Source organism: Pseudorca crassidens, chromosome 7 (genome assembly GCF_039906515.1).
Source record: "Pseudorca crassidens isolate mPseCra1 chromosome 7, mPseCra1.hap1, whole genome shotgun sequence".
NCBI classification, from domain to species: domain Eukaryota; kingdom Metazoa; phylum Chordata; class Mammalia; order Artiodactyla; family Delphinidae; genus Pseudorca; species Pseudorca crassidens.
In genome coordinates this window covers 36,767,223-36,780,875 of record NC_090302.1, presented here as the reverse complement: position 1 = coordinate 36,780,875, position 13,653 = coordinate 36,767,223, and the positions used below count along the sequence as shown (strand labels likewise).

The following is a 13,653-nucleotide window of genomic DNA, read 5'->3' as shown; positions in this document are numbered from 1 at the left end:
TCTAAGGTCATCAGTCCTGCAAGCCCTCCAAGGAGGTCTCAGTCACTTGTGACGTCGTGGTGGACCGTGGTCTCAACACCTTCCCGAGTGCCCAAAGCTTCAAATCAAATGCCCACCTTGGGATTGTATCTTCTGTCCAGATGGGGAGTGACCCTGCACTTAAGAAAATAAATGTGTGTGTATGTGTGTGTAGGATGGGGGAGCTCCCCCAATTCCCTGCCCCCACCCAAAGTCATCCAAATCCACACACCCTTTCCCTGTTATCTCTGTGGACGGTCCTCAGCTGATCTCAGCTTTCACTCTGGAGCCCCCTTCACTCCGGGAATCGTGCTGTCTTGATTATTTGCGGTCTAGAATAGCCCACAAAGCTGGGGTACCTTAGGCAATTCCCCTCCCTCAGTTTCTCTGGCTCTCAGTGAGGGCTGGGTCTGTGTGACTCCAAGAGGCCCTTAGTGCTGACTGGCGTTCTGCCAGTCGCAGGGCCCTGCCCCCCTCCCGTGGCTGGTGTGGGGTGGGAGTCTCCTTGGAGAAGCTCCCAAGAAGGAGAAAGTTCTGTTTGGCTTCCTCCTCCTCCTTCCAGCACACTTCCCTCCTTAACAGGCCCCCAGGGAAGGCAGCTGGGCTCGCAGGCCTCTAGAAGCCACAGGAGGGAGTTCTCACTTGAGCATCATTAAAAGTTCAAGTGGCTTCCTCCCTCCACGCCCCCTACCCCAGGGTGAAAGCCCCAGGACTCATTAGACCCACTGCCCCCAGAGCCCAATTTGGTTGAAGGGAATGCTTGGCTTTTCCATCCAGAGGAGCTTTGCCTTAAGGGTTTGGGGCTTCCCTGAGAGAGCTCATCTCAGATTGAGGTCAGAGAGGGAAGGTCCCCAGAGGTCACCTCTTGCCCTGGCACTTTTCCAGAGGAGGAAACAGGCTGCAGGGGAGGGACTTGTCCAAGGTCCCACAGAGGTGGGCTCACTGTGGAGGGCCCCCGGGCATCCATGGTCTCGGGATGGAGATGCAGAGCTGGGGCTTCGGGGAGGCCCTGCCACGTGTGAGGAAGAGCTGTGAGAACAGTCCGACAAGCCCACAGCAGAAGGGGCTGCCCAGGGAGATAGTGGACGCCCATCCCTGGACATGTGGGTGGGATGGGTAAGTGCTTGTCTAGATGAACAGAGGATTCAGGACCAGGAGGGGGAGAGGGATGCGAAACTGCTCAGGTCCTGCCCCCTCTGTAAATTCTCCCCCAGGCAGGAATGGCGTGTCACAACTGCTGGGCTGGGGTGGCGCGAGGGCCTGCCGTTTATGGCCAGTTGAGCCTGTTGGTTGGAAGCCAGGAGGCTGGCACTGGGGCCTCTCTGACCTCAGCAGCCTCTTTCCTGCCTCCTGCAGCCCTGGGCTAACACCCAGACCCTCTTAGCTCCCAGATCCAGTAGGACCGAGGACGCAGAGACAGTTGTTCATCTTCCCTGGATGATAAAACCCTGCCTGCGGGGCCTGCCTGAGCTCCTGAAGTGTGGGACAATTGCACGATAGAACCTGACTAGTCCAGGAGGCCTCTGTGGGCTGCAGGACAGGGAGCCGCAGACTCTCAGATGGCACGAGGTCTCCCAAGTCGACTGGTGCAAACTCTGCTGCCTTAATATCAGTGGCAAATGTGTCAGGACCTGGTTTAAGTGCCTTATAAATCTTAACTCCTTGAATCCTCAGAAAACCCTATGTGGAAATATGCTCTAATGAGCCATTTTACGGATGAGGAAACTGAGGCATAGAGAGTTTAGGAAACTTGTGCACAATCACAGGGCAAGTGAGTCATGTGGTTCGAGAACCCATGTGCTGTGCTCTCAGTAAGAGAGGAGGGAGCCCAGGGAGGGGACAGAGCTGGCCCAGTCACTTGGCCAAACAGCAGGATTGGGGGCCTAGACTCTTTATCTCCAGCCTCTGGCCCCTCCCCACCCCGCAGCCCCTCCTTTCAGCTCCTCTGTCCCGACCAAGCCTCGCTGTGGGCCTCCCCAGAGCTAACAGTGGCCAGGCCTCCCCTTGGCTGGCAGCTCCAGCCCAAAGAGGCTGCACCCACATTCCCTGGCTGCTCTCCAGCCCACAGGAGCTGAGAAAACAAAGTCCAGTGACTGTGAGGGCTGAGCAGAGGCTGCCGAAGGGGAGGAAGCAGCGAGGAGCCACCGAGCGGAGGCCGCTGTCAACTCCCAGATGCTGGGCCTCCTGGGGAGCACGACCCTCGTGGGCTTGATCATAGGCGCTGCTGTGGCTCTGCTGTTGCTGCTGCTGCTGCTGGCCGCCTGCTTTTACTGCAGACAGGAGGAGACTGACGTGGAGAGGAACCACCCTGCTGCAAGGAGAAACCGAGTCCGGTGGGCCCAGCCTCCGATCTCCTCAGGCCGGGGCCACCTGGGACGCTTGCACCATATCCGTTATTCTGGCCGTGTGCCTCACATGCCCCATGCGACCCTCCATCACCACCATCACCTTGCCCACCACCATGCCCACCACGCCCACCAGGCCCAGCGAGGCCGCCGCTGATGCCTGGATGGCAGCCTGCCCCACCATCACCAGGATGCGGGGACCCCGAGGTTCCCGTGCAGAAGGGCACCTCTCGGCGGTGAACGTCGGGACCTGCCTGGGCTTCATTCGCCTACTGTGCCCCGTGTGCTACGGAGGCGGAGGACTGAAGAGCTCCAGGGGTGGCCCTGACGGGGCTGAGAGCAGGGGTGGTGGTGGTCCTTCGGGGGCGGACACCACCTTGTGACTGTAAGTCCCAACGGGCACCAGAAGTGACGGCCAGTCTGGTGCAGGTGCACAGGGGTGTGGGGATGCACAGAAGGTGTACCCTGCTCTCTCCAAACAACCAGGCCTCTGGCCAGGGCGGTAGCTGGGAGGTGCCCTGGTAACGCCCTTTCATTTGCAGAACGTAGCTTGAGGCTGCACAATCAAGTCAATGGTGCCTTAATACAAGAAAATAAAAACCACTAAGAAGCTTTTGTGAAGAGGCTCTTGATTGTAACTCAAGTGGGAGGGAGGGAGTGGCCAGCCCTTTGTCTGCCTCGCCCAGGACCTTCCTCTCCTGGTGCGGGCCCTGCAGCGGGGGAGGTTGGGCGGCTCTGCAGGGCTCTGAGGACAGTAGGTGAGAAGGCCTGGGGCCTGAGCTCTGATGAGGGGGAGGTTAGGGTTTGCAGGCAGCCCTGCCCAGACAGAGAGAGGGGGAAGAGGCCGTCCAGGCTGGCCCCTGGGCTCTACCTCCAGGGCTCTCTTCAGTCCATCTCTAGGGCAGACTGCGCTCTGGAACTGCAGAAGCCCCCTTCCATGGGCTGTGCTGAATTAATGTTTCTTTGGTAACTGGGTCAGGGTTTCTTATCCAGGCCTTGAGTCTCCAGCCAGCCTGACCCCTCCCGTGCTTGGGTGTGGCTGGCGCTGTGTCTGGGAGGGAGGGTGTGGTGCTGGGTGGCCTTGGGAGAGTGCTCACCTCAAGGGAGTCTCAGTTTCCTCTTCCCTAAAATGGGATAGATGACAGAAACATCTTGCCAAAGCCTGGAGGCCTGTTCCCAAATACCCCAGAACAGCTGACGGGATTCCAAAGTGAGGAAGGAAATCTTGTTCTGAGGCCTTCCCTGAGGAAGGAAGTCCTGTGAGCCAGGGTGGGAAGTGGAGGGGAGAGGCTTGGGGGCCAGGCCAGGTGGTGGGGAGGGGCTGGAGAACAGGCCAGAAAGTCCCGGGGCCTGGTGACTGACTCACTGGAACAGAATGTCCTGTTTCTTTTCTATTTCCTGGTGGATTCTCTGTGAGGGCTGGGATGGGAAGGGGTGGAAGGGGGAGAGGGAGGCAAATTCACACTGAGAGCTGGACTAGACTGCAGGCTTGGGAAAGTGGATCAGGGTCTATGGTGCCTTTTGAACCCGCCTCCCCTCGCCTCCCCCTACGGCTGCCCTGAGCTCATCCCCAGCTTGGACTCCTGCTGCAGGCCCTCTGGGCTGCCTACCTCCAGCCCTGCCCCTTTGTGAAGCGTCCCCACACTATAGCCTCCTCACTGTCCTTAGAACAAAGTCTAAGGACATTGTTGGCCTTCTGGTTGGCCATTCAAGGCCCCCTGGTCTGTTTTGTGCCTACTTGTGTTCCTTTTGTCCTATCCGCACTGCTCCAGTCCTCAGACTCAGAAAACCGTGCACCTTCCCTTCTCTGTGTCTTTGCCCAAGACGAATTTGTTACTCACTCCTATGGGTTTCCAATTTATTATTATTATTGTTGTTGTTGTTATCATTATTTCTCTTGGCACACTGAACACACTCTCTTTCCCTAGAGATTTACGGCAAGATTCAAAGGCCCCTGCCTTCATAGGACTGAGAACTCTTTGAGGGCTCCCCACTGCCCAGGGTGGGACCAGTCCACACAACAGATGGTCAGGAAAGATTCCCAGAGCTTCACGCTCTCTAGAAAAGTAAATGTGCTTGGAATAACCACTGCCAGAAGCTTGGGGCTTCAGGGACACCAGGTATAACAGTAGGACCCTGCAAGGATTAGGCCGTTGAGCTCCTGGGGCCTTGTTGAGGGAGCTTGTGTTCCTACCCTATCTCCCCAGTGTTGGGGGTGTGTGGAGGTCTGTAGCCTGCTGGCTTGGACCATGCCCCCCATCCCTCTGCAGAGCCCCATGTCAGCCTTGGCTGGCCTGTCTTTCCTAAGTGTGGCTTCGAGCATCCTCTGGGAGAACCAGGATGCCTGCCATCACCTTTTCCCTTTTTAATATCAGTGGGATGTATGGGAGACTTCCCTGGTGGTCCAGTGGTTAAGACTCTGAGCTTCCACTGTAAGGGGTGCAGGTTCGATCACTAGTGGGGGAATTAATATCCCACATGCCACGTGGTAAGGCCAAAAGAAAATAAAAATATATATATATGGAATGTATGGGGCGTGGTCTTTCTTCTGACCAGTAGACAGTGATGGATGCTGGGAGGACAGATGTGTGTCTAAGTGGTAGACATCTTTGGGAGCCCCACTGCATCTGGGGCTTATAGGCAGAGACTGTCTATCATAGGATTACAAAAGTCACAAGAAGAGAAAATACCTGGAATAAACCCTTAGGACAAGCAGTTCCCCTGGTGCCCTCCATCTCCCAAACTGACTAATTGATTTTGGTAATTCAGTCTGAAACCACAGGCCCCACAGATTGGCTCATCATGTTTCCTGTCTCCTGCTTCTGGTCGCCCCAGCTAATACAAATAATTCAAAGTGTCCAGCTTCCTGTCACAGCCCCCACTGGCTCCAGGCTCCTCCTCTGTGTAGGTGTCCGGTCATCTTAGAAAAGGGAAGAGAGAGAATTTAGCAGGGTATCATTTACTAGGAATTGTCACTCTCCCATTCTGTGTGTAGGCAGTTTCCTACAACTAGTACCAAAGAAAGTTCACTGGGCCTTGGAGAAATTGACAAGGACCCAGGCTGTGTAACCCTGGGCTAGGCCTTGGCCCTCCCTGGGCCTTTGCACTCTGGTCAGTAAAACTGTAGAAGGAGGCAACTGCTCTGTGGACTGGTGGTACCTAGAGACAGCATCGAACTAAGAGGAAAGGGAGGAAGCCCCTCCTAGAGTATTTGGTACTCTAGTTATCACTACTAACTAGCAGTAGGCCTTGGGCAGGGCATTTAACCTCTGTGACTATGGGCACTGTTACCTCTGAAATGGAGATAACATCACTTCGCAATGTTGCTGGAACCATGATACTAGACAGTGCCTGACGGTGTCTAGTACCTGGAATTATTGTTTCTCACATACCTTTTCTCCAAGGTTGGGTAAAGTGAGGCTAATAACCCGGTCTACTTTCCGGAAGTGGTGGTGGTCTCAGGAGGTGTTGGCTGTGGAAGGGCTGTGACCGAGTGACAGTCAGGATGGAGCCCCTTCTGGCAGACTTACTTATGGCCTGGGCCTGGTTCACCCCCTCCCCTGAGTCGATGAAGTGGACACCCTGGCAGGGAGCAGGGCTGGAGTGGCATGGGTGTGCATGGGGGGTGAGGTGGGGTGAGTGCAGTCACCAAGGGGGCCGGCAGCTGTGCGGGTCCTGGGCCCTCACTCACAATTGGAGGAAGGAATGCAGGAAGTGCTCACAGCCGCTCAGATATCTCAGAGCCTCGTCCCAGGCAGGACCAAGGCTGCAGTACCCTGGGAATGAGTGTGCCATGGCCTGGCCCCTGGGGTGGCCACCGGGCCAGGAGCCCACGGCACTGCGTACAGCCAGAGCTGTCCCTCGCGGAGCCCAGGGTAAGTTTTCACAGCACGAGCAGGCAGCGAGGAGGGCTGCCTGGAGCAGAGGGGAGGCTGGAGCAGAAGACCGGGGAGGGGGACTAAGGAGCCCACAGTAGTTACTGAAGGACTCAGATATCCCTCCCGGAGCATGACCTGCCTTATCTCAACAGCACTCTCCCAGCCCGTGCAGAAAAGGAGGCCGAATGAAAGGGCACTTGTTTCCAAGCAGCACTCCCTGCATCTGGCCCAGAGCTGCCATTGCCTCCTCCCCACTTTTGTCCCTGCCCCCAGCACAGGGCCAGGGGTTTGAGAGGCAGCAGATAGGCTGATTCAAGGACTGGCCCAAGGTTCCTCCAGGGGAGGAGCCTGGGCTCATCTCAGATCCACAGGACGGGGGGAGTATTTTGTCTTTTGTCTGAGTGTACAAACACTCATGAACTCCATATGCGTCATCAAAGGGCCGGGTTAGTGAGGCTCCCTCTGAGCAAAGTCTTCTGCCTTCTCCTTCCAGCCCCCTGCATCCAGGGAGTCTTGAGCTCACATCTTTCAGGACAGTGCTTCTTCCAGAGCTGCCAGGGGAGTTGCCCATGGCTCTTAGAAACCTGGCCCGAGGCTTAGAAAACAGTGACAGAGACCCCCTGAGATCGGAGTAGAGCCATGTGGGGCACCCAACGGCCCAGAGGGGGCACCAGCCAGGGCCTCAGACCAATATCTTCTTAGAAGACCATCGGGGGAGCAGCTGGAGGAGCAAGGGTACCTGCTATCACCAAGAGCCCCTCGCTTCGGATGGGGAGCTAAGGTCTGAGACGCATCCCGGGTTGCTCAGTGGGTCAGTGGCCAAACGGGGCCATGGAAACGGCAGTGATTGGAATTGTGGCCGTGCTATTCGTGGTCACCGTGGCCATCACCTGCATCCTCTGCTGTTTGAGCTGTGACTCAAGGACCCAGGATTCTCAGGGGGGCCCACACCCCAGCTTCACGGTGGCCACGTTTCGCCAGGAGGCTTCTCTCTCCACGGGGCCAGGTCACCATGTCCAGCCAGTGGCGGGTGTCCGGGACTTCTGGACTTTCATGTGAGACCTACCAGCCCCCAGGATTTGCTCTGCTGGTGGTCAGACTCATCTACCCCCCCGGCAAGCCTTCTCTGTTGACCCACTCCTTCAAGCCTGGCATTCCTGTCCTTCCCTGCCTGTATCCAGAAAACTCCCTGTCCCATCCCATCCCAGCTTGCCATGGCCTCCAGTCTGGGAGATCCATGGTGATGGGGCCAGGTGGGAGTCAGCTCTGACCCCTGAGAGCTCAGCTGGACCAACCCACAGGATGGGGCTTAGGAGAGGTCCGGAGCTTGAGTGACCGGGCAGAGCTGGGTGGTATGGTGGGCCAGCTCTTCTGAGCTTCACGGTGAACTGAAATATCACTGGACTTTATAGTGAACAGAGTGTTGGTTAACTCAAGTTATCCCAGGATGCCTATGAAACTGGTTCTATTGCCACTAGAGGAAGCAGCGCCCTCAGTGGACAGTTTTACAAACTTATCTGTTCCTCTAATTGAGTCATTTTGCTACTTGCCTGTGCACATCCTGCAGAGCCCACCCCTGAGATCTGCCTCCTACCCGTTACCTGAAATCAGCCCTGAAATTCTGAAACCAAAGTGATGCTTCCTGGGAACTGGCAATGTATTTTATAATTGAAAATGCATATCCTTTTATGGGTCTCCCAAGAATCAGGGTTGGGGAATCACAAAAGGAAACAGAAGAGAAAAATAGAGTCACAGAAAGTACAAGATGTTTTATTAACAGGAAAGCCAGAAAGAAGACTTTGAAACATATTTTGAATGAGACTTTATTACTATATTCTTATAGGTCACTTCTATTCTTAGAGACTAAGTGACCTGTGTCACTCAGGAATGATAGAAAAATGATAGAACTCCAAATGACAGAACTGAAAGTTAATTTTGAATAAGTTAAAATGTTATGTTATATTGACAGTATGTAACAAAGCTCTTGTTTGCATCACAAATAAATAGATGTTCAGTTTTTATTTATAGAAAATCTGTTTTCTCTGCACCCATGAAATAAATGCCGGGCCGTATTTAGCATATGGTTTGAAGGCTGCAGAATTCTGAGTCTCCTGACTCATGTCTCCAGCCAGCCCTGAAGGAATGACTCTCCCAGGACCTGCCTGTTGAAGGGGGCAGGACTGACCTTGCGAGGAGGTCTGGCCTCTGAGGGTGCCCGGATGGGCCACTCTGGCCACGGAAGGACTTGCAGAGAGAGAGGCTTAGGGCTGCAGAGGTGCAGAAGGGTAAGGGGACAGGGAGAGAGTCAGGCTGGTGGAGAGGCGTGGAGGCGGGTGGTGTGGGGTGAGCATGGGGAGGGAAGAGGCACAGCCCAGGGACAGGAGCTCCTGGCGACCGCGTCTTGGTCACTCTGGACCCTAGAGCCCGCAAGCAGGGCCTTCATAGAGCATGTGGAGGGTACCGACTGCAGGGAGGACCTGGACGTCCTCAGTTGAGTGGAGTGAACTGTTCAGGTCATGTTCTCTGAAAGTGAAGCCCAGACAGAGTTTGGGGTGCCAGATGTTTATAGGGATCAGCATGTGTGAGGGCAGGAGGAGGAAGCAGGATTAGACAGAGGAAGGAGACAAATAATGATGCAGGCCCTTAATATCCCCCCACCTTTGCTGTCTCTGAGTGCTCCCCCACAGCCTCCCAAGTTTGACCTCAGGCAAAGCAGCTCTGCAGCTGAGGCTGGCCCTGAAGTCCTTCCTTGAAGGGGTCATGGGTGGTGCATCTCCACAGGAGCTCAGCTGCGGCCTGTTCTCAGAGGTGCACCGACCAGTCAGAGGTGGCTGAGCATGTCCAGGGACAAAGAAATAACGGGCACGGGAGCTCCAGGTGGGCAGAGACAGCAGTGCGAGACCTGGGAGGGGAGAGAAGAGTGGGCCTCAGCCTCTCTCTCATCTCAAGCAGAGTTAGCTCTGTTCTAGGTTGGGCATCTTCAGCTGGACCCAAGTATCAGGACCCCAGGCCCAGGGCTTTGCCTCTGTATCGTGTGGTCACATCCTTCCCTGGGTCCGTGGAGGGAAGGTCTGTAGGCTGGACTCACACAGCTCTGAAAACAAGCAATGTGGGGGGCAGCCTCACTGTGCAGGCGGGCAGTCTGTCAAGCCCTGAGGTCTCCTTATTTGCTCATTCGCTCATCCACCCACTCATCCACCCACCCATCCATCCACCCATCCATCATGCACCCATCCATGCACCCATCCATGCACCCATCCATCCACCCATCCATGCACCCACCCATCCACCCATACATCCACCCATCCATCCACCCACTCCATCTACTCAGCCTTACTTCCTCATCTACTCATGCATTCATTCATTCATCTCATCACTCATTGTCATTCACTCCTCCATTCAATAAACACTGGCTGAGCACCGACTGTGTATCAGGCCCTGCCTAGGGAATGTGGGAGTCAACCAGACCTGGTCCCAGCATTCAATGAACTCCCAATATAGTCACCTGGACAAGGGTGCAAATAACACAGGTGCTCAAGGGAGGGAGAGCTGGGAGACCCAGGGAAACCTGGGAGGAGGTGGCTCTCGAGTTGGACTTGAAGAAAAGTTGCCACTTCAGCAAGCAGAGTTTGGGGGAGGGTGTCCAGACAGAGGGAGCGGCGGCATGAATGGAGGTTCAGAGAACGTGCGGGCAGGGAGTAAGCAGTTCAGCGTGAGTGGGCGCGAGGGGACGAGGCTGGGCCACAGCCAGCTCCTGAGGGAACCACTTCTGGCCAGCATGTTTCCGGGCAACAGAAGATGAAGGCAACAAAGAGGCAGCCTCCCTTGTCAGGCTGGGTAGGAGCAGTCTTCCCTAGCGCACACACACACGCACACACACGCACGCATACACACACACCAGCGTTGCAACCTGCTGTTGCCACAGGGGAGAGGTGGCCCCTGCAGCAGGGGCTGGAGAAAAGGTTCTTGGAGACTCAGGGGGTGGCCGGCCCACAGTGGAGGTGGAGCCGAGGGTGAGGGAGAGGCTGTTCCAGGGAAGCAGGGAGTTTGAGAAGGGCAGGCAGTCAAGGCCAGCACCCTGGAGCAGGCTGACAAAAAGGAGGCGCCAAGGAGGAGCAGCTAGAGAAGGGGCAGGAAGGTGGGGAGCGAGGGGGGCAAGAAGTGGGGAGTAGGGTTACCCGATCTAGCAAATAAAAATACAGGACATCCAGTTAATTCTAATTTCAGGTAGACAACAAATAATTTTTGGTATACATAGGTCCCATGCAGTATTGGGGACACACTTATACTAAAACATTACTCGTTGTCTATCTGAGGTTCAAATCGAACTGGGTGTCTGGTATTTTATCAGACAACCCTACGAGGGAGGGAGTGGTTCTCAGAGAGGGCGGGTCAGTTGGTTGAAAGCATCAGGGGGGCCAGCGAAGGTGAGCACCCAGGCCTTGGGTTAGGCAACGTGACAGTTGACGATGACCTTGGCGAGAACGGTTTGAAAGGAGTGAAGGGAGCAGCCCCACGGCGGTGTGCGTGTGCGCGGGCGCGTGCGTGCGCAGGGGCGGTGGAGGCAGTGGGAGCTGAGTCAGCAGGAGATCACAGCTGAAGATAATCTGAAGGGAAGCAGGGTGATGTATGGTGGCCTTTTTTTTTTTTTTTTTTTTTTGGTACGCGGGTCTCTTACTGTTGTGGCCTCTCCCATTGCGGAGCACAGGCTCCGGACGCGCAGGCTCAGCGGCCATGGCTCACGGGCCCAGCTGCTCCGCGGCATATGGAATCCTCCCGGACCGGGGCACGAACCCGTGTCCCCTGCATCGGCAGGCAGACTCTCAACCACTGCGCCACCAGGCAAGCCCCTACTACTGGTCTTTTTAAGAAGGGGAGGGAGGTTGAGCATATGGAAGGCCCGAAGGAGAAGGATTGCCGAGGGAGACACTGACAGCCGCCAGCGAGGAAGGGACCCACGGAAGGGTGGGGCTGGGAGCTGGAGCACAAGGAGGGGATCCGAGGGGTCAGGTCTGGATGGCAGGTGGGGAGCCAGGCAACGCTGCTGGGAAAGATGCTTGAGGATATGGGTAGATGCTCATGTTGTGTGGGGGGCGCGTGGGGAAGGAGGGAGATGAGGGCATCATGCCAGATAGTCTGTTTTCTTGGTGAAGCAGGAGCATCTGCTCAGAGATGGGTCTAGGGGAGCTGGGGTCAAGGAGAGCCTGGAATGATGCCCCAGAGAAGGGAGGAGCAGCTCCTACAGTCCTGCTTTTCTTACGTGTGTGGAGTGTGTGGGGGCGAGAATGTGTGTGGTCTGGGTGCGGTGCGTGCGTGTGGCATCTGTGTGTGTGCGTTGTATGGTGTGAGTGTGTATGTCGTCAGGCGTGCGTGTGAGTATGCAGTGGTGTGTGTTGGCCTGAAGTGTTCCTGCCATTCCTCCCAGTGCAGCCCATTGTGTAAGAAGAGGGAGGGGTTCTCTCACAGGCCAGCACGGAGCCCCTCTATCCCCAAGGGAGGAGGTGGCAGTGTAAGACAGGCTAAGGCTGGCACCAGGAGGCTGGCAAAGCCGGGAGTGTTTACTTGGTGGCGCTGAGGGAAGAGGCTGCTCAAGGTCACCTGGAAGTCTGGGTGGAGCTGCACTCGAACCCCCAATCTCTCAGTCCCCAAATGCAGCATTCTCTGTTCATTCTGCTAATACTAGTTCTTATTTATTGGACTCCTACTGTGTGCTAGGCACTATGCTTTCTGCGTTTCATCTTGTCTTTGCTCACAGTGACTCCCTCATCTCCATTTTACAGCCGAGGGACCTGAGCCCCCGCTGTGGGTTGCTCTGGGCCGATGCGTCCTAGCGCTGCTAGAACCTGCAGACACAAAGTGAACCTGCCCTTTTCCTCTGTAAATGGGGGCTGCAAGTCTCAGCCGACCCATTTCATATCTTCAGGATGAAGGAGAGGCTGGAGCACCAGGGATCTGATTTGCCCCGGGTTTCCCTGTACAAGAGCCTTGCTCACACGTGACCCACCTGGATCTGTCTTTGAAGAAGGAAAAGGTCTTTGCCATACACAGTTCGAACAGGCAGCCCAGGAAACCTCACCCCAGATAACTCTGCCAAGGGTTGGACTGCTGGGTTAACAGACCTCAGCCCTGGGCTGCCCAGCCAAGGCCTCCCTGCAGAGGTAGGGACTGTGCCTCTCCACGCCCAGGTCCACCCCAGGACAAAGGGGAGGGAGAACCCTGCTCCACTCTGCCCAGCTCTGTCCCAGCGCTGCCCCCGCCACTCCCTGGCTGGGCCTCAGCCTGGTGCAGAGGAGGTGAGAATCCTGCCCCCTTGTCTAGAGGCCATGTGAGGGAGGGAAGAGCCTGGAAACCCATCTGTCAGGAGCCCCTGCCCCTCCGCCTGCCCTTCCTCCACACTCCTGACCCTGCAAGCAGCTTGGTGTTTCTCTCTGGGACAGGCTGGATTCTGGAATCAGGAGACCCTGAAATAACATGTTTTCCGGAAAAGTACCTTCCTTAAAGGAAACCACTTGTTCCAAGGAGTTGAAAAGGGCCATTGTGCTCTGCCAGTCCCCGCTCCCCTCAGGACAGGACACTTGAAAAGACACACACTGCTACACACACACACACACACACACACACACACACACACAGATGCATTCATCCAGTGCATTTGTAAGAGTGAAAGGAGCAGACTAAACACCAATCAGAGGGGGGCCGGGCAAATCCTAGCAGAGACACAACATGACACTAGGCAGGTGTAAAAACAATGAGGTAAATTTAAACTCATTACCATGAAAGGGCATTTATCATATATCAGTGAGTAAAAAGTAGAGGGAATTGGAGAACTATAAACGTGCCCTGTGGTAAAATCCTATTTCTGTTAAAATACACTTAGATGCATAGAAGAGGGTGTGGAGAGCTACACGCCCAGGTGTTAAGTAGTGACTGTCTCCAGGTGGGCGGGGTGTTTGTGTGTTTCATGTTTTCCCTTTTTGTTTATCTGTATTTCTTGTAATAAATGGTTTGCTTTTGGATAAGAGAAAGCAAGAAACTAACAAAGGAAAAGAACAAAATTAATTTTTCTAAGTTATAAAATGAACCAACTCCAATCTGAGGAAGAGATATAAAAACCCAAATGGTGAGAAATTCTCAGGACCGACAGACAGACACACACACACATATTCTGCGTAATTCACAGGGTTGAGGAAGAAATGGCTGAGGAGTCGGGGAATGGTTGCTAAGTTTCTAGGAAACGCTGGGATCTGGATGTGAGGGTGACTGCGGGGACTTCAGGGCCTGAGGGGTGTGTCTGGGTGGGTTGGGGAGGGTAGAAGGAGTGTCCTGGGACTCAGCCTAGCCTGAGGGAGAGGCTTAGCTAGACACGCACCTACCTTCTGCCTCCTGAGAGAGCGTAAGGATCCGTATCCCCG

At 55.3% G+C, this 13,653-nt stretch overlaps 2 protein-coding genes across 2 annotated transcripts; both read left to right on the top strand.

Moving 5' to 3' along the window:
- Positions 1–2,190: 2,190 nt before the first annotated feature.
- HRCT1 (histidine rich carboxyl terminus 1) lies at positions 2,191–2,973 on the top strand. Its single transcript, XM_067743967.1, has one exon. The coding sequence runs from the start codon at positions 2,191–2,193 to the stop codon at positions 2,518–2,520; it is 330 nt and encodes a 109-aa protein (XP_067600068.1). The 3' UTR covers positions 2,521–2,973.
- A 3,012-nt stretch (positions 2,974–5,985) lies between these two features.
- SPAAR (small regulatory polypeptide of amino acid response) lies at positions 5,986–8,273 on the top strand. Its single transcript, XM_067743969.1, has 2 exons — positions 5,986–6,238; positions 6,735–8,273. Exon 2 carries the CDS (start codon positions 7,073–7,075, stop codon positions 7,298–7,300), a length of 228 nt encoding a protein of 75 aa, XP_067600070.1. The 5' UTR covers positions 5,986–6,238; positions 6,735–7,072; the 3' UTR covers positions 7,301–8,273.
- The last annotated feature ends 5,380 nt before the right edge of the window (positions 8,274–13,653 follow it).